The 18659-nt window shown below is 36.8% G+C and overlaps 2 protein-coding genes across 5 annotated transcripts in view; one reads left to right on the top strand and one right to left on the bottom strand.

Moving 5' to 3' along the window:
* The first annotated feature begins 217 nt into the window (after positions 1 to 217).
* stard5 (StAR-related lipid transfer (START) domain containing 5) lies at positions 218 to 11154 on the top strand. 2 transcript variants are annotated; one of them, XM_007258143.4, is made up of 6 exons: positions 232 to 663; positions 747 to 796; positions 2728 to 2860; positions 3457 to 3574; positions 3853 to 3946; positions 5289 to 11154. In XM_007258143.4, the coding sequence occupies exons 1-6, from the start codon at positions 574 to 576 to the stop codon at positions 5431 to 5433; spliced, it is 630 nt and encodes a 209-aa protein (XP_007258205.3). In that variant the 5' UTR covers positions 232 to 573; the 3' UTR covers positions 5434 to 11154. The 2 variants fall into 2 exon arrangements, with proteins under 2 accessions (XP_049321548.1, XP_007258205.3); XM_049465591.1 differs by lacking the exon at positions 747 to 796 and having other exon boundaries at positions 218 to 663.
* A 1120-nt stretch (positions 11155 to 12274) lies between these two features.
* Positions 12275 to 18659, bottom strand: part of il16 (interleukin 16) — a 61921-nt gene continuing 55536 nt past the window's right edge. For 2 of the 3 annotated variants that reach the window (XM_007258145.4, XM_007258147.4), the window contains exons 20-22: positions 17243 to 17498; positions 16250 to 16378; positions 12275 to 14934 (exon numbers count right to left, since the gene is read on the bottom strand). In XM_007258145.4, the coding sequence (XP_007258207.3) occupies positions 14768 to 14934; positions 16250 to 16378; positions 17243 to 17498 (552 nt within the window). In that variant the 3' untranslated portion in view covers positions 12275 to 14767. The remainder of the gene's footprint in view (positions 14935 to 16249; positions 16379 to 17242; positions 17499 to 18659) is intronic. The other variant, XM_022669511.2, reaches the window with a different exon arrangement.

Raw genomic sequence — 18659 nt, 5'->3', positions numbered from 1 at the left:
GTTTACAACACTTTCAGTTTTTTTGAGGAAAATCTAAGTATAATTTTTGTTTTCCATGACATATCATTTTAATATTATTTATAAGTCATTATAAATGTTTTAGACTATTATGTTAACCCCTTTATTCATTTTATTAATTAATTTAATGTATTATTTAATGTTTTATTTATTTGAGATTCTCTGGTTTAACCTTTAAACCTCGGTGCAGAACCCACAGGCAGGAGGAACTACATTTCCCAGAATGCAGCACTGTCACGTGCAGCGCATTGAGGAAATAGAGCCGTCCTGAAAAAAAGTGAATTTTTCTATAGGGAGAGAAAGCAGAGCAGGACAGTGAGGTTCTCTGTGATCCTGCTGGAGATCTTTTACAGGATTATCAGCGTGTCAGTGATCGACCGTCCTGATCAGCTTCTGGAACAGGAGATCTGGACTAGTGATCACAGCAGCTGAACTGGAATGAATGAGTGGTGAGCTCCCATTAGGGGTTTCGCAGTAGTTTAGTGTGCTTGTGTGTGTGTGTGTGGTGCACTGACATCTGGTGTGTAGTGCTGGAGGATCTGGTTCAGAGCTGTAATGGATTATGAGGAGAAGGCGAACTGGGTGGCGGAGCTGCTTCTGGGCTACAGCAGAGACCAGTCCGGCTGGAAAAGCTGCAAGAAAACGGTGAGTCAGCCTCCGCGTTTACCGGATTTACCGGTGATCAGTGATGTGTTAAAGTTACACAACCGTGTTTGCTGTGTGTCCAGAGTGAAGTTGTGGTGTACTGGAGACCATCGGCCGAGTTTACTGGAAACGTGTAAGTACACCAACGCTAGCTACTGAAGAAACGACTGATTATATAATCTCTCTCTCTCTCTGGATGACCCCATTCTTATTTTTTTGATGTTTGTGCAAAATATTAAATATTATATAATATATGATATGAATTATGTCTACTTTAATCATTCAGGTCAACTTTGAATTATTCAGTATCCATTATGAATTATTTAGCATCTACTATAAATCATTTGCCTGGTCAAAAAAAAAAGTCGCCACCTGGAATCTACTAAGCAAATGATCTAGGGTTGCTGCAGTTGGTCAGGTCTAGGTTCAGCAACAGTATGTGCTCAAAAGCCCTAACCCGACAGGATTAATTTCTCAGGGACGTCGGTAAAAAAATATTTCACACTTATATTCAGTGATAAAACTCTTGCATATGGACTGGAACTGAAAATAGTTTTTTGGCTTTCTCGGTCACGACATCGCATTCAGTAGCTCCTCCATTTCCACTCACTGTTTTGTTTACATGGATCTCTGTGTAAACATGGGCCCAAAGTGTAATAGGTATTTTACTAAACGCGAGGTGACAAAACTCAGAGATGTGAGTCCCGACGGGAATAAAGTTACTGGAGGACCACAAAGTTCAGCGAAAAACAGTAGATAATTCAGCCTGTAATTTTCTAATAGGACATCTGAGAAAAACACATAGATGGTCATTCCAGGAAGGAATGAAATCCCAAGAGGACCCCGCATAAAAGAGAAAATTACCCCAGGACCTTTTGAGAAACAAATCTCGTCCGGGTAGGGCTTTAGAAAGAGGTCAGCTGACTACAGGAATATACTGAATGACCAGGTTATTCCATCAATGGATTTTTTCTCCCCTAATGGCACAGGCATATTCCAAGGTGGCAATGCCAGAATTTATCAGGCTGGAATTGTGAAATTGGATTATTGATGTTGTGATATCACATCTTTTTTTTATATCTGCAATACATTATTGATAAGTGGCATCAAATATTGTTATTTTTATTGAAACCCCCTGTGGTGAAGAACATTGGTTGTCAAGTTCTTTGAAAATCTATGATTCCTGGTATTTAATTATTTAGTAGTATTTATCCTCTTCAGAAACACAAATTCTGTGAAGTATCATAGGAATTGTCTTACAATATATTAAGAATCGCAGAATCACAGTATCCTGATAACGTTTTTGTGAGAAACATATTGTGATAGTATCGTATCGTGAGATGCCCTGTGGTTTCCACTCCTACTCAGTATCTACTAAGAATCTGAAGTATGTATTCAGGTTCCACAATATCGACTTTGAAGTATTCAGTACCTTCCATAAAACGTTCAGGATTCACAATGAATTATTCAGTAATATCTACAATGAATAATTCAGGATCCTCTTTGAATTATTCAGTGTATACTATGTATTACTTGGTAACTGCTCTGGACATATTTAGTATGAACTGTGAATAATTCAGCGTGTACTGTAAAATTGCACAGAAAAACTATACATGTAATTAAAATTGAAGATGGTATATGGCAGGACTGTCCAAAGGTGGTCCCTGAGGACTGTTTGATTTGGCCAGAGCAAATTTAGCGCACTAGACTGTTACCTTTACCCCATAAACATGGTTATTGAACACACAGCTATTTCTGCGTATGACATCTAAAAATGTGTATTTGTTGCATTTTATATAATTGTGCTTCATTGATTATTTATTTGTGTGTTATAAATGTGTGGCACGGTTCCTCTTGTAACATTAACCTGTCCAGGAAATGCAGATGAAAAGTAATCCTATATAATGTTGATTATATTTTGTAAATGTGTATCGTCCCTGTGAATTGTGTATAATATGAACAGCTCTTGTTAGTATCTCTTATTATTCCTAGTCCAGTATCAGTAGAATTAGTGGTGATCTGTGCCGATGCTCGGTCAGTGATGTACTTGTCTGGCTCTGGCAGGTATAAAGGAGAGGGGATAGTGAATGGCAGTCCGCAGAAAGTGTGGGAATGCCTGAAACCGGACCCCAACGGGCTTCGTGTGAAATGGGACAACAATGTAAAGAAGTTTGAGCTGCTTGAACAAGTTTCTTCAGTAAGTTTCTCCTGCATACAGTCCAGTGTATTCAGTAGTTCAGTATTTTCTGTGCGTTTTCCAGTTTCTACCATAAATTATTTACTCTACTATCATTTTATTGTATAATTGTAACATACTGTATCTAATCTAAATTATTTAATATCTAATTTAATATATTCAGTAGCTGCTGTGGAGTATTTAGTATTATTTTAGAATCACTGTGTATTATTTACATTGTCAATCATTATTCAATATCTTTTATGAATAATTCAGCATTTGCAATAAATGTGTAAACAGCATGGAGCAGAGAAAACATTTGTTCACAGCTGTGTTAATTAGCGTTATCTGGCTAATATATCAGATTAAATTGCACCTTATCAGCAGTTTAGCTAAAAAAAAAAAGGAGGATTTTTGATTTCTGGGTCAGATTGAGACTGGATCACTTTCTCACTGCAAGCGGACCGCTCCAGAGTTTGTTTGGGACCAGACTAAGACCACCTCCTTTGCTCCTTCTCAGCATATCAGTTGAATTAGTGCTTCTTTCTCATAAGGGATTTGTTGCCCTACATGTTTCTGTTTGAGTGTAACAGGTTCTTTTTTTTTGTTGTTCTCAGGACGTAACGGTGTGCAGAACTGTCACTCCCTCTGCTGCTATGGGCATTATATCACCGCGGGACTTTGTGGATGTTATTTTAGTTAAGCAGTATGAAGACGGCACAGTTACGTCAAATGGTGCGTGAAGGATTTCTGCTTTTGTTTGTTTCATTTTCTAATTAGATAAGCCAACCCTCTAGAAATTATTTAAATACACATATTTTATCTGAAAACTTAAAGTGAGTTTATAATGTGACTATGCAGTGGCCTTTGAATTGCATCTAAACAATATGTTAGATTATTACTATATAAGTACTTTTTGTACACTTAATGTTTATATAGATGTTTTTACAGATAGACACACTCACTGCCCACTGATTTTTTATTTATTTGGGTTTATGTTTGTGTCTTATTAGCCACTCATGTAAACCATCCATCCTGTCCTCCTCAGCCTGGCTACGTACGAGGGTTTAATCATCCTTGCGGCTGCTTTTGTGTGCCAGTTCCTGGGTAAGAAATACCAACAGTCTCCCCCCTGTTTTACTGACCAGTTATAGTGTCTGCATTGACATGGTGTAGTTCCAGTAGCACACAGCAGGTGGCAGCACTAAACTATACTATTACTTTACCTGTCTTGCCTCATCTAAAATAGTTTCAGCAGTGCTCAGATCAGCTTGTTCATTTCTAAATGAATAGGAATAAAGTTATTCTTATATATATAAGTCTTATAGATGTATACAATTAAAACATTTTTATGAAAAGTGTGCAGTTTTGGGTTGATTTTTTATAATAAATTACCATATTTTTTGCACTATAAAGCACACTTAAAATCCTGCATCCCAAAAATCATCAGTATGCATTGGCCAGTCAAGTTGTAGGGAGCAGTAAAGCCACTCTGCTGAAGCACAGCTTTATACAGGAGTTTCAATTTAGTTCTCCAGCACAGAGACTGGAGCAACATTAGCATTAGTCGCTAACCGTGCTCAATATTTGCCCGTTCAGAGGGGAGTATTATCGGCCTGTAGCCTGCTGCCTTCCCCGCCTAGCACTGCTGGAGCAGCATTAGCATTAGCCACTAACCCTGCTAACTCTCTTGTCGTTCAGAGGTAAGTTTATTGAATTGTAGTCTGAGTGTTTACTGTGTTAAAACAAGCTGCGTGTGACAAACCACTAGCTAATATCGTTTGCTCAGCTTAGCTTTACTTAACTTATTTAGCTACCCGTGACCACCACCACCCAGCGGGTTCCTCAAGACCGGCTAAATTAGAAGTTCCTTATAGTGTCTCCTAAAATGCTTGTTATTATCCAGTGCGCCATATGTATGAAAGTATACCAGAAAATAGACGTTCATTGATAGTGCGCCTTATAATCCAGTGTGCCTTATAGTGCAAAAAATATAGTATTATTATAATTGACCATTTCAGTAAAATCAGCAGGTAAATAAACAGTTGCGTGATAATATACTTGTTTTATAGTTTACATTCTACTGTTTGTAATACAGTATTTACTACAGGCTGTGTTTGGACATATTTGCTTAGACTTACTAACTGTCCCATATTTTTGCATAGATTATTTTTCCAAACAAAGACGTGTTAATAAAATGTATTCATCTGTAATTTTAAATATAGATTTTTTTATCTATCAGTGCTATATTTTTAAAATGTTACTGGAATGGGTTTTTGAAGTTTATAATTGCCATGTCATGAAATTGATTTCTGTCATGACAGAATTTTGTTTACAATATTGAAGTTTATTGTTAACTAGCTACGTCTGTTTAATGTTAGTTAATTATAATATTAACGGTTAATAAAACCTTCTTTTTCTCTGTTTTTTTGTTTCTTTTGGGCCACAGGGAAGCAAATAAAACCAAGCTGATCAGCTTTTTCCAGACGGATCTCGGAGGTTTGCTTCCCCGTTCAGTCGTGGATTCGTTCTTTCCGTCCAGTATGACTGAATTTTACAGTAACCTCACTAAAGTGGTCAAATCTCTCAAATAGCACTAAAAGCACTTTCTCTACAAAATCTAAGCAGGATTCATCCTGTATTTGTTGTTGTTTTTGCATAACCTTTAATCGAGATAAAATTACTTTAGATTTTTGATTATTTCACTATGTACAAATGGGCAGGGCTTACTAGTATTAACCAATAATATCATATTTCCATCCAAACTAAACCCTTTCCACCCTACTAGAAGTAAAAAGCTCTTCTGTAACTGTAACTTCCCCATGCTCTTAATGAAAGCAGAACAGTAGGATCAGTCCGTGTCGAAGGCTACATTCACACTGCAGGTAAAAGTGGCCTACATCTAATTAAAGTCCACCAAGTCTCACCATGTTTATACTTTTTCATTTATTTGACCCATATCTGACATACGTCTTAACAGTTTGGGCACATATACTAAATTGCATGAACAAAAGAACATTGCTTCACAAGAAGTTTTGGTTTCATCTTTGCCAGCATCACAGGCACTATCAGTGATTTAAAGTGGCTGTATTAAAAAAAAATACAAAAAAATTATCCTTTTTAAAACTGTAGAACCTTTTTTTTACTGATCTATAGCGCAGATTGATTTAGGGCGTGTCTTTGGTATTGTGAAGGTGCAAAAAGCACGCCTTGCATGACTCACAAACGTGCAAAAGGCACGTACTAATTCTCTTAATTAATTATGAGTGTGTATTTGATCAGTGTGCCAGACGTTATTCCCTTTAAGAAGCAGGTGCACTCTGATTTTTCCGTGTTTATATCGTAACAGTGCGGCGTTTTTGCACATTTCTGCAGAGGATACCAACCTGCGTGTTCATGCTGTGAAGGTACACCAGCAGCTTATTTAAAGAAAAAAGCAATGTTAGTTTATTCTTTATTCTGCTTATTGTTGAGGTAAAAGCTGAGTTGTACATGCGCTCCTGCATGGCTAAGATAGGTTTGCGCAGCTGACTGTTGACTGTTGTCAGGGTTTTAATCAGTCAGTGGCGCACCCGTATTTCCCACCGCCAAGATAAAAACACGCCAGATATTTACCTGAATACACCACACCCTTCGGCGTAGATATATTCATAAAGTCCAACACTATTTTAACAGCATAACGACAACATGCCTTGCGCAGGGTGTACGATAGGGCACAATGCATCTTAAACTTACTTTAACTTTAACTCTCTGTAGAATTTAAGTACATTTTACAGTGTTCCTAGTCTTGTAATATTATTGAAACTGAGACATCACCCCAAATATTACCTTGCTATCCAACAAATTAAACCCCTTATTCATTGCTTTTGTCCATTTCCCATCACCTCATTGCTTTTATTTTCGTGTCCTGGACATAAAAGTCAAATTAATTTAAATTTCCAAATTTGAATTATAAAAGTTTGTGCTGTTTCCAGTGCCACTCAAATAACGTATCTGTGTTACACATGATGAAAAAGATTTAGTTTGGGACCCTTTTATTTGCTGTGTGAATATAGCCTGAAAGATCACTGAAGGTCATGCAATGCGTCTTTAATGATTTTCTTTTATTAAACCAATGTAGTTTTAGCTGCAACAGTTTATCTCATTTCAAGTCCTGAAAAATTACATGAAATTATATTTGCAGTCTTACAGTACAACAAATTAGAACCTATATTTGCTTGCTTCAAAATATTCTTTCCTTTATCTGAGGACGGACTGATGTAGCCCCTAAACGTACAGTGAAACTTCCTCTAAATGCCACCGCAGGTCCAGTTGCCTTGATTTCTTCCTGCAGTAGGTACGCATGCACAGGTGTCTGCAGGAGAGTTTAAAGTACTGTATATCTAGCCATGTTGTTGTAAAGAAAAACAGCTACTGTTGCTCAACTATGTGACCCCATTTTGCAGTCGGTCATCATATTTCAACCATTTCATACCTCAGTTTATATATACATATTGCATTTTGAATTTGACGCACAAAGTTTACTTGATTGAAAAGTGTATGTTATTTAATCTTTTCTCTTTTCCCACAAAAACCCAGTATCTCCATTTTTGTGACCTCAGAATTTCATAGTGAAAAGACTGACCAAAAATACATTTTATTTAAATATCCATTTAAAAGTAAGGCAGGTTTTTGCTTATTGTATAAATTAATCATTTTGATATTGTGCACATTCACATTTAGGTGAAAATTGTTAATGAATTGTTTATATTAAGGAACTGAACGTAATATACTTTTGAATGTGTGAACAGCATGTCATTTATATACATACAGCTCTGGAAAAAATTAAGAGACCGCTTCAGTTTCTGAATCAGTTTCTCTGATTTTGCTATTGATAGGTATATATTTGAGTAAAATAAACATTAGCATTTTATTCTATAAACTACAGACAACATTTCTCCCAAATTCCAAATACAAATATTTTATATTTGCCATTTAGAGCATTTTTTTGCAGAAAATGAGAAACGGCTGAAATAACAAAAATGATGCAGAACTTTCAAACCTCAAATAATACAAATGAAACAAGTTCATATTCATAAAGTTTTAAGAGTTCAGAAATCAATATTTGGTGGAATAACCCTGTTTTTTTAATCACAGTTTTCATGCATCTTGGCATCATGTTCTGCTCCACCAGTCTTACACACTGCTTTTTAATAACTTTATGCCTGCACTCCTGGTGCAAAAATTCAAGCAGTTCAGTTTGGTTTGATGGCTTGTGATCATACATCTTCCTCTTAAATATATTCCAGAAGTTTTCAATTTGGTAAAATCAAAGAAACTCATCATTTTTAAGTGGTTTCTATTTTCCAGAGCTCTATATATGTGTATGCAAATTACATGCTGTTCATGTAATTTTTTTAGCTCCACTAATTACAGACTGTAATCATTCTGTTTCTCTTTATACCTTATTGTTACTTCGTTTACCCTGTGGTGGTCCCCATAGGACCACAACAGAGCAGGTAATGTTTGGGTATTTTGGTCATTCTTAGCACTGCGGTGACAGTGACTTGCTGGATCAGATACAGCGGTGCTGCTGGAGTTTTTAAACACCTCAGTGTCACTGCTGGACTGAAAATAATTAACCAAGGATTACAGATAAGGACTACAAAGTGTTCTGTACTTTGGTGAAAAGTTGGGTGGTGTAATTTGTCCTTTTATCATTCCATCCTTTTAAACATGTTTAGAGGTCTCATTGTTGTTAAGGGAAATTAATATACATTGTCAGTAACACTTTTTTTCTGTGATAGGACTACTAAAGGATAGTAACAACTTTAGGCTTTTTAAAAAATTGTTTATGTATGTATGAAACTTTGATCTGTTTTTATGACTGTTTCATGCTAAGATAAGGATATTATGTGTTTGCATCTTGAATCATAACTGGTATTTTATTAATTGTGGTAAATGTTCGTTCATTTTAATTAAAGCCATCAGGGACCAAGACACTTTTTGAAAGGGGAGGGAAACTAGAAAGGTGCTGGGTTTAGTGGGCATTCCAAATGTATTAGAACACATACTGCCCTTTTTCTCTGTTTACATGTACGTCCATGTTTAATGCTGTTAAGGAAAGAAAGGAAGAAATAAATAGTTGAATTGAACTTGAATATTTGGAAATAACCACTAATTTTACTAACATTACTGCCTGCACTTTTAGTAAAACTGCCAGTTTTTTTTAACAAGATGATAACATGGCAGCAACTTGTGGAGAACACGTAGGCCAGGTAGGATTTCTGAATTGTAATAAAAAAACCACAAAGGAGTGGTTCACTGCCTCTTCTCCAGATGTAGTCAATTAGCCAAGGCAAATACAGTGTTAGAAGTTAGCTTCTTTAGTTTTGCACTGAAGCTACAAGGCTAGTCACTGTCTCCAAAAGTACAAAAACAGTGTCAGTTCACTAAAGGGCAACATTTGTAAGGCTATACGAAGTTATATAAGTTTTTCATGACATTTTCTGTTGTAAAATGGCATCAGAATTGACAGCCTTTGTGGTCCTGGGTGGCCCATCTGTCTAAGAGCTGGTTCTTACATAAGGAAATAGCTGGTTCAGGCCCTGGTGATGTCAAAGCTACACATGACCGGGTGTCCCAGACCCAGAGCATTACTGGCCTTTCTCTCACTGGGTAGGTTAGACAGCCCTTTGTCTGCCCATCATTTAGCCTAATGCTAGTATTAAGTGTATGGGTGACAAATCCTGCCAAAAATAATACTTAAATAAAAACACTAAAATGAAAATGCAAATACCGTTTTGCACTTTCTATTTTCAAATGTGTGAATAAATTATGACAAAGTTAAAAACGAAATTAAATCACTTAATTTGCAAATACATTTTTCACTTGAGCACGGCCCGTATGTGACAAAAATAAAATTTTAATTAAAAAGGATTTTTGTCATTTAATTTTTATTACCATACGGGTATCTCACAGTCAAATCTAAAATTAAAAATCTAATTGTAAAAAGAAAACTAAAAGCTTGACTTTCCCCTTGCTTTTTCTTGATGAAGTGCATAATAAATAAATTAATAAATAAAAAAATTAAAAAATGTCCAAACTTAAATCAAAATGCAATGTTAATGTTTGAATTAATTAAAAAATGTAATTTAATGTTCCTTGCATAAGGCTGCATGTCTGACAGAATTAAAATGAAAACACAAGGGGGTAAATTGGGGAGAAAATGGGGAAAATGTGAAATAAACTTATTTAAAAAAAAATTACACTAAATGGAAAAATCAATAGCAAATTGACATTTTGTGATTTATTTTTGGCATGGGCGGTGCTTTAAGTGTCAAAATCAAAAGGCAAATGCAAGAGAAGATTAGCGCTCTCTGCTGGTTATTTACTTTTTTATTTTCCCTTTGCACTTTAAAATGAAAAATCTAATCATTAAAAAACTTAACACTTGTTGCAATAGGAATTTATAAATGTAAATGTGGATGTGCTGTATGTTATTTACCATTAAAAAGCTATTTTGTCATGTAGTCTTATAAATGCTGCCCTTCAATAAAGTGAATTAGACTTCCATTAATTTGTTAGCTACATCCAGTGTAAAATTGAAGAAGCAAAACTTGTCTTGACATGTTTTGTCTGTCTACATTCAGAGTTTTAAGGGACCATGCATATTTTTTATTGTCACTTTAATAGTAAAGGATCAGTGGTCAGGATGAGAAAACTCACTGTGATTTTACACACTGCTGACTAAAAGCTTGTATCTCTATGGGTTGGTTTCTCAGAAGGAGTTTAAATCTAGTCATAGACTGTATTTTACTTTCAAATAGAAAATGTCCAAGTTGCACAATAACAAAGGGACCATGTCTTTAGTGTTCACTGAAACAACTGCTGTGTTAAGTTTAATTCACAATGTTGAGTGAAGTGCATCAACCTTCATTCTGTCCGGTAGTTACTGTATGTTGATGTTTTTGATATGTAATTGATAATCAATAGTAATCATAAATCAACTCAAATCACTGTTTCTTTTCTTTTTTCTTTTTTTTTTTTTTTAAGATTGTGTGATTTGGATGTTTGGTCCATTGCAATGTTCTCTTTCACACACAAGTCTGATTACTGTGTATATCTTGTGTATATCTCGTGTATTCACTGGTGTTGTATCAAAGAGCATGATCATTTGTGCCAGTTGATTGATTGCATGTTTTTGGCACGTTCATACCGTACGCAATTCAAGTTCATGTTTCCAAATAATGTTTTTAAGTTTTAAGTTTAATTGAAGTAAACTTGAAGTATACAGTGTATCTGTGTTTTAAAATAAAGTCTCAGATTTATCATCATATCATTGTTTTTGTATTTTTATTTGTATTATTATTTCTTATTTTGTTTGTATACTTGACTTTGTATATATACAGTGGCCTTAATGGGAATTTGCCCCCTACATATTTCTCTTGTTTTTGCTTTTTTGTCATACTGATATTTTTCTGATTATCAAACAAACTTTAATATAGACAAAGATAACCTGAGTTATTATAGAATTTTATAAATAGAATTTTATTTCTTAAAGAAAAAGTGTTTTACAATAACCACACCTTTTTGAATAGAGCAGAATAACGTTTAAAAAACGAATTCTGTGGGGATATAAAAATTTTACGATATAAGCAGAGGTTATACTAGCTGTTGCATTTTTGTCAAATCAATAATGAAAAAAAACACATGAGCAGGGGCTCCGAGTGGCCCAGCAGATTAAGGTGCTGCCACTATAATAAGGAGATTGCTGGTTCGAATCCTGGTCATGCAGCTTGCCATCAGCTGCCGGAGCCCTGAGAGAGCACGCAATTGGCCTTACTCTCTCTGGGTGAAGTAGCTGCGCTTTCCTCCGAGCGCGCTGTGATGCTGCTTGGCAATGCTGCATTAGCAGGAGTTTGAAAAGAGGCGTCTGACTTCAAATGTATCAGAAGAGGCATGTCCTAGTCCTCAAAAAAAGGGTGGGTGGTATTATTGGCATAGCTTAATTAGGGAGAAAAGTGAGATGATAATTAAGAAAAAGAAATGAAAAATCACATGAACTCCATGACCATTGGTATATCTTGACACATTTTTTCTTGTTGCAGCTATGTCTTTATGTGTAAGCGTTTTTCCTTTTTTAAATAACTCGTAATAAACGTTTGGCAGGAGGAACATGCATGAAGCCCCGCCTCTTTATCTACCATCCTATAAATACAATCTGTCTTTCATACCTGTTTTGACAAGTTTTTAGAACCCTCCACCACCCTCTCTCATCCTTTTAATTCTGTTTTCTCTCATTACTAGCTCAATTGGAGAGTTTCTCTCCATCCCCTGCTTGAACTCCATCCCCCCATCTTCTCCTTTGTTCCATCTTTAAGTTTCCTCCTAGTATTCATAAGTTGATGGCTTGTTCCGAACTAATAAAATAAGAAATACCAGGTTGTTGCTGTGCATATTCATTGATTTTATTGGGGTATTTTTGGAAAAGAAATGATACAGTAATCTTTTACACTCAGTCAAACAGCATCATCTCATATATTAGGAAATTCCTCTGTACAAAAAAAAAAAAAAAGATAAACAACATCCAGTCATTACTGGGAGCTTCAATTCAAATTATTTTGGACCTGTGTTTTCATTCACTGTTCCTTTTAAGAACCTAAAAATAAATAAAATCTGTTTGGTCTGAAATTATTGCATTGTCTTCAAAAGTCCTTCAAACCATAATTTAAAGACCCTGATTTGCTTTATTGTTTGTTTTTTGCATGCATTTGTGAAAACGTCACATTCCATGAAAACGACCTGGTTCATTATGGTTAATCTGGTTAAATACTCTTGGTTAGATACCGTACAAATGTTTTTGTGTATCTATATGTACAGAGTCTGTGCAAATCTCCTTATCAAAACAGGCAAACTTGAGTGCAGTCAAGTTCCCATGAATCCCTGACTCTTGTGTTTGTACGACAGTACAAAGGCAGTAATTACTGTATAAGCAGTGCATTCATAAACACAACGCATAGAAGCTTTGTTCTAAAACACGGTTTACATGTGCTTATGCTTTTTTTGTTTCCATTAAAAAGAAACAATAAGACTGTGTAAAGCTTTTTGAGTTGAACTGAATTGAATTGAAATCTGATCAAAGAGCACAAAAATGACCAAAAAAATGTCATGCACTGATGCACATTACCTGGAGTCCCACTATATTTGTCCACAAAAATCTGGAGTTCATAACAATCTGAAAAAAAAGCTTATTGGGCAGCCATTCCTCAACAAACCGTATCAAATACTGTAAGTAAAGCATGGTGGTGGTAGCATCATGTTGAGGGGATAATTTTGTCAACTACCTAATTTTTTGCACTATAAAGAGCATCGTATTATAAGGCGCACTATCGATAAACGTGTATTTTCGGGTCTATTTTCTTACATAAGGGGCACTGGAGCTGAACCTCTGAGCTGCCAATGCTAATTCTGCTCCAGCAGTGCTAGCCGGGGTTAGCAGCAGGCTACAGGCCGATAATACTCACCTTTGAACGGCGAAAGAGCTAGCGCTTAATGCAGTTAGCGGCTAATGCTAATGCTGCCCCAGCAGTGCTAAACAAAGTGAGAGTTAGCAGTTTGCAGCTAATGCTAATACTGCTGGAGAACTAAACTTAAACTCCTGTATATTGCTGTGGCTTTACTCCTTCTTACAACCTGACTGGTAAAATTCATACATGAGATAATTTCTGAGAAAATTAAAGGATATTAAGTGCGGCTTATAGTGCGAAAAATACGGTATTTAACCCTGCCAATTTCTGAACCATCACACACACTCCTCAAAGTGAAGCATGGTGGTGATAGCATTGAAATAAAGAAGCCAATATATATATATATAATTTTATCAGTATTACTGGGCATCTAGTTAAAATTAAAGAACAGATACATGGATGGTACAAAACATAGGAAGATACTGCAGGAGAAAAAAGCTTGGGAGAAACGTCATCTTTTAATAGGACGATTTTACCAAACACAAGTATGTGAAGTAACTTTGTGAAGATTGCATTGCATTGTCTACAAGCATCATTCTGCTGAAATGAGTACCAACAAAAATCGCTGCTAAAAAAACGCTGCACTGACCTGTGGGATACGTGTGTGGGGCCTCATTCATGCTGCATTAATGTGAATGTGACTTTTGCTTGTCTTTTTTCATGGACAATTCTTGCCAGACGCTGTAGGATCTCGATCACAGGAGATCGAATGGATTAAAGAATGTTAAATGCCCGCCACAACTCTGAAAACTCCCATAATTCACATAACTTTCCCATGAACATGCTGACCAGCTTCAAACATACAGAAACAGATGTGGACGTTTCCAAGCTGTTCTCTAATGTATTACTTCATGAACAATTTACATACTGCATTTACCATATCCCATAACTTTTGGCACAGTAAATTCAGTGTAGCACTTTTTACTGTGGCTTTCAGGATGTGTATTAATCTTAGATTGAATTATATAAAATGTCTAGCAGGTTTTTTAGATTTATATAAATTTATTTCTCAGTAGAAATATGTCCAAAGTGGAGAATGTCTTGCAGAAATGTCCGTTAGCTTCTTTCCTATTGGACAAACTTGACTTTTGGCTGAAGTTATCTAACTAACTGTGAAAACTGTAATAAAAGCAGATGTTACATTAATGAAAACATAACATGATGGAAAAAAGCACAAATGTCCTTTTGAGAGAAGCAGACATACCATTATTATTGTATGTTACATTACATTTGTGTTTCTGTCCGCTGTAAACATCACTGGGTGATTGAAATCTGCTATATACATTTATCTAAATGATTAAATGTAATATTAAATTAAATCTGTTGTTCAATACTGTAGTTTAAGACCTAATCAAGTCTTAATCTAGGTGCTAATTGTTATCTCTTTGGGGGGGCTGTTTACAGTACTTCAGTTATGGAATTAGTTCTGTTCCTCTTTCTTTCTCCTGACGATGGCTGTGAATGGACCCTCAGGAAGGCCTTTGATGAGACTCCAGGCTTCGAACCTTGCGAGGCCTTGAAGGACGGAGCTCTGGACCTGCAGCAGCTCATCACCAACCTGCAGACCTTTCTCTTCAGCTGTACTGCCTGCAAACACACACACACAAAACATAATAACTACTGCACAGGTATGGGTCTTATCTTTGGTCAGTTTCTGACCACTGGGCTGTTGTTGATCAGAAACACTCATTATCAAAAAATAGCTGCGCTCAGAAAGTTCACTGCCTCGCCCCACTCTGCTCGGGATCGTCCACAGACAGAGCTGAAGCAGCAGAGCCGACATTCTCGTTAGCGTCTCGTAAGCTAAGGAGGAGCTTACAGATCTCGTTACACCAGCTAGTTAGCATTAGCTATCTTGTGTAAGTAACTGTAGGTTTAAATTGGATCTCCGGGTGATTCTGCGTTTTACAGAGGCCTTAAATATACACTAGGGTAAGGTAGCACAACTCGACAGTTCCCAAGCACCGAGCATCGTCTCTTAAAAGTGAAGCCACCACAGGTCGGGCGCCCCCTGCTCTTCGGTTGCAGAAAGTTGTGTAACCCCACCCATCCCCATAGGTTTCAGTGGCAAAACAGACAACTTTCAATCACGTTTTTTTCTAATATACTGTACTTCTACCTCCATTATTTAAATGCAGCAGCTAGTGTAACCTCTGCTTATATTGTTCAATTTTTATATCCCCACAGAATTCGTTTTTAAAATGTTATTCAGCTCTATTCAAAAAAGGTGTGGTTATTGTAAAAGGGCTGGTTATGGGCGGGACCAATAACAGACCGTCAGCTCCGCTCCACTCTGCAGCCTGTGACCGCTCTGCAGCCCTCAGGGGCGGGGTTATTCAAATGAGTAGGCTGTCTCTCCACAGCCTTTCTCCCTCCTCTGGTCTCTACTGCGCAGACTCGGGTTTCAGGATCGCCAACATGGAGGAAGATTAGGCAGGTAGGCGTTCTCTGCTCTCTGAATATTCATGAGCAAGAGCCCAAAATCTGTTTTTCTTCAGAGACCACTAATTCAGTACTCTAAAGCAGGGCTAAATAGAAACACCTGTGTGCTTTTTTTTTTTTTTTTTTTACAAAAAAGGCTCACATGGCATTCATTCATACTAGAGACCATAACTAGATATTTTAACATGAATGAAAAAACAATGAAATGAGACCTCTAAATTATCTGATATTGATCTTTAACCCTCAACATATACACCGGTCCCAGGTAAATTGACCCCTTCAGCACTTCATTTAATGTTCATGTGTGTATGTTGTGCTGGTATTAGACACGGTGTTGCTCAGGTGTTGCTCAGAATCACTATAGAAGAGCTACAGCATCTATTTCTACAGAAAGGTGAAGCTACAAGGGAGAAGTTTCTAATAAAGTGGTCTGTGTAATGTACTGTGTAAAATGTCTTACCTGTGAAGATTCTGTTAACGACCAGAGGTTTGTCTCCATGAATAGAGCCTTTCCCTCCTTCCAGACTAAACCCAACACCACCTGCATTCTTCTCCAACTCCAGATTCAGAACTTCACCACCTTCATCTGCTGAAAAGAAAATTATCATATTTATCATATTCATTTAATAGTTTAACAGCTAACAGCTGATAAGTAGCAAAGAAAATATACTGAGCTTTGGAAATGGATTGAAAAAATGTATTAGAGTATAAGAACAGATCACTAAGCGACTCTAGTAAGGAACAGGGGTGTCGCCATGTTTTCCTTCTAATTCAGCAGGTCTTGTAAAAGCTAGGTCAATAAAAAAAACTTTGAGTCTTAAAGTTTTTTTTTACTTTTCAAAGTAAACTGAGCACTGGAAGTTGATCTACAATTTTTTTTCTCCTGAAAACTGTTTATTTGGGTGAGTGCTTCTGTTTATTTACAGTAAGCTTAGATTTCCAGATTTCCACTAAGGCTGGGTGCAGCAGCATTAGCGTTAACTGCTAACTGCTAGCGCTAGTCACTGAGGAACCCTGAGTGTTCGTACCACTTAGCTTATTTTAACACAATAAACACGCAGGCAACAGACCGATAATCACCTCTAAACTGCGAAAAAGCTAATGCTGCTCCAGCAGTGCTTTCCTACTTTACTACTCCTTACAACCTGTCTGGTAGAATTCATTCAAGTTTTGGGAAAGTTTTAAGCCTTTTAAGTGCACCTTATTGTCGAAAAAATATGGTATGATAAATCAAAAGTCCTGATCCTAAGCCTCACCTTGACCTAAAAACTCTATAGATCTGTACCTAATTAACTTGTATTAATCATGATCCTAACCTTGGTTCTAAACCTAAAACCCAAAGCCCAAACTTATCCCTTATTATACACTCATCACAGGCAGACCAACACATAAAACTACAGCCTATACAGCACACTTCAGTAGTTACTGATGTAACAGCACAGGTGTAAAGTACCTGTGAAGCTCTGCTCTGTGCCGCTGCTACAGCTGGAGTCGTTAGCGTTAGCGCTACTGCTTCCGCTGGCTCCTGCTTCCTTACTCTTGCACACCACCACCACCGCCTGTTTCAAGTCGCGTGCTTGACGGAGTGCTGCTGTCGCGTCGCTGTGCTTCACGTTCTTCAGGGTCTGTCCGTTGATGGACAGAACTTCGTCTCCTTTCTCAATGGTGCCTTCCTGAGCCGCTAGGCCTTGGGGGAAAACCCGGTGAACCTGGGAGGTTTGAGAATGAATCAGCACAATCTCGACACAATCAGTGTGAAAGAGCTGCTAACCGTGCAAACAGTGATCAAGTGCTGTCAAGTGTATCAAATCTTGGAACATTTATTAAATGTATTATAAGCACTAAGCATTAAGGTGTAAGATGTGTAGCTCTCAAGGCCTTCAGCTCTCAAGGTTTTAAACATGATGTACAATATGACTCAGCTAAACGCTGTCAGGACCAGACTGCCAAAAGATATCAGATCAGATGCACATCTGAGATTATATTACAGCTTGGTAATAGCAGCTGAAATGGATTTCAAAAGTTAATAAGATCCAGAAAGGAAAATACACTCGAATAACTTCTGAAAGGAGCGGCTGCTGTTGTTCAGGACATTGAAGAACTTTAAAGAACTTGTGAATAAAAGTGAAATTCCTAAACAAACCAACCTTGTTCACTTAGTTATTTTTGCTGTGATATCCCAGGTGGTTCATATGGTGTAGTAACAAATGGTTGCTAGGTGGTTGCTATTGTGTGCTGTTGCTAAGTGGATGCTGTGGTATACTAAGTGGTTACAATGGTGTTGCTACACCATACAAAGTGGTTCATATGGTGTGCTATGGTGTATGGTATCCCAGGTGGTTGCCAAGGTGTTGCCTAATTGGTTAATATAATACAGTACCAGTCAAAAGTTTGGACACACCTTCTCATTATTTATTTTTTTATTTATTTCTGTATTTTAGTTATTTTCAACATGGTAAAATAATATTGAAGACATGAAATAATTCCACACAAGTTCCTGTATAGCTTTAATGTCTTTAATGTAAAATTTTAAATGTAAAAAATATATAAAAAAAAGAAAACACATTTAATAAGAAGAGGCGTATCCAAGCTTTTAACTGATACTATAGCTAGTAGGTTGCTGTGGTGCTGCTGTGGTATCAAAGGTGGTTGCTATGGTTTTGCTATTTGATTGTTCAAGTGTTTCTCAGTGATTGCTGTGTAAAGGGATTGCTTATTAAGGACATTGCATATAGTGATGCTTGGCATTAGTAAGCAGTATAGCTTTTGGTTGCTAAGGTGTTGCTAAGTGGTTACTAAGGTATTGCTAGGTGATTGCTAAGAGGCAAGCTTGCCATTGGCTATTGGAGCCCTGAGAGAGCACAATTGGC

The sequence above is a fragment of the Astyanax mexicanus genome, chromosome 16 (genome assembly GCF_023375975.1).
Source record: "Astyanax mexicanus isolate ESR-SI-001 chromosome 16, AstMex3_surface, whole genome shotgun sequence".
Lineage (NCBI taxonomy): Eukaryota > Metazoa > Chordata > Actinopteri > Characiformes > Acestrorhamphidae > Astyanax > Astyanax mexicanus.
This window is presented reverse-complemented; position numbering and strand designations above follow the sequence as displayed.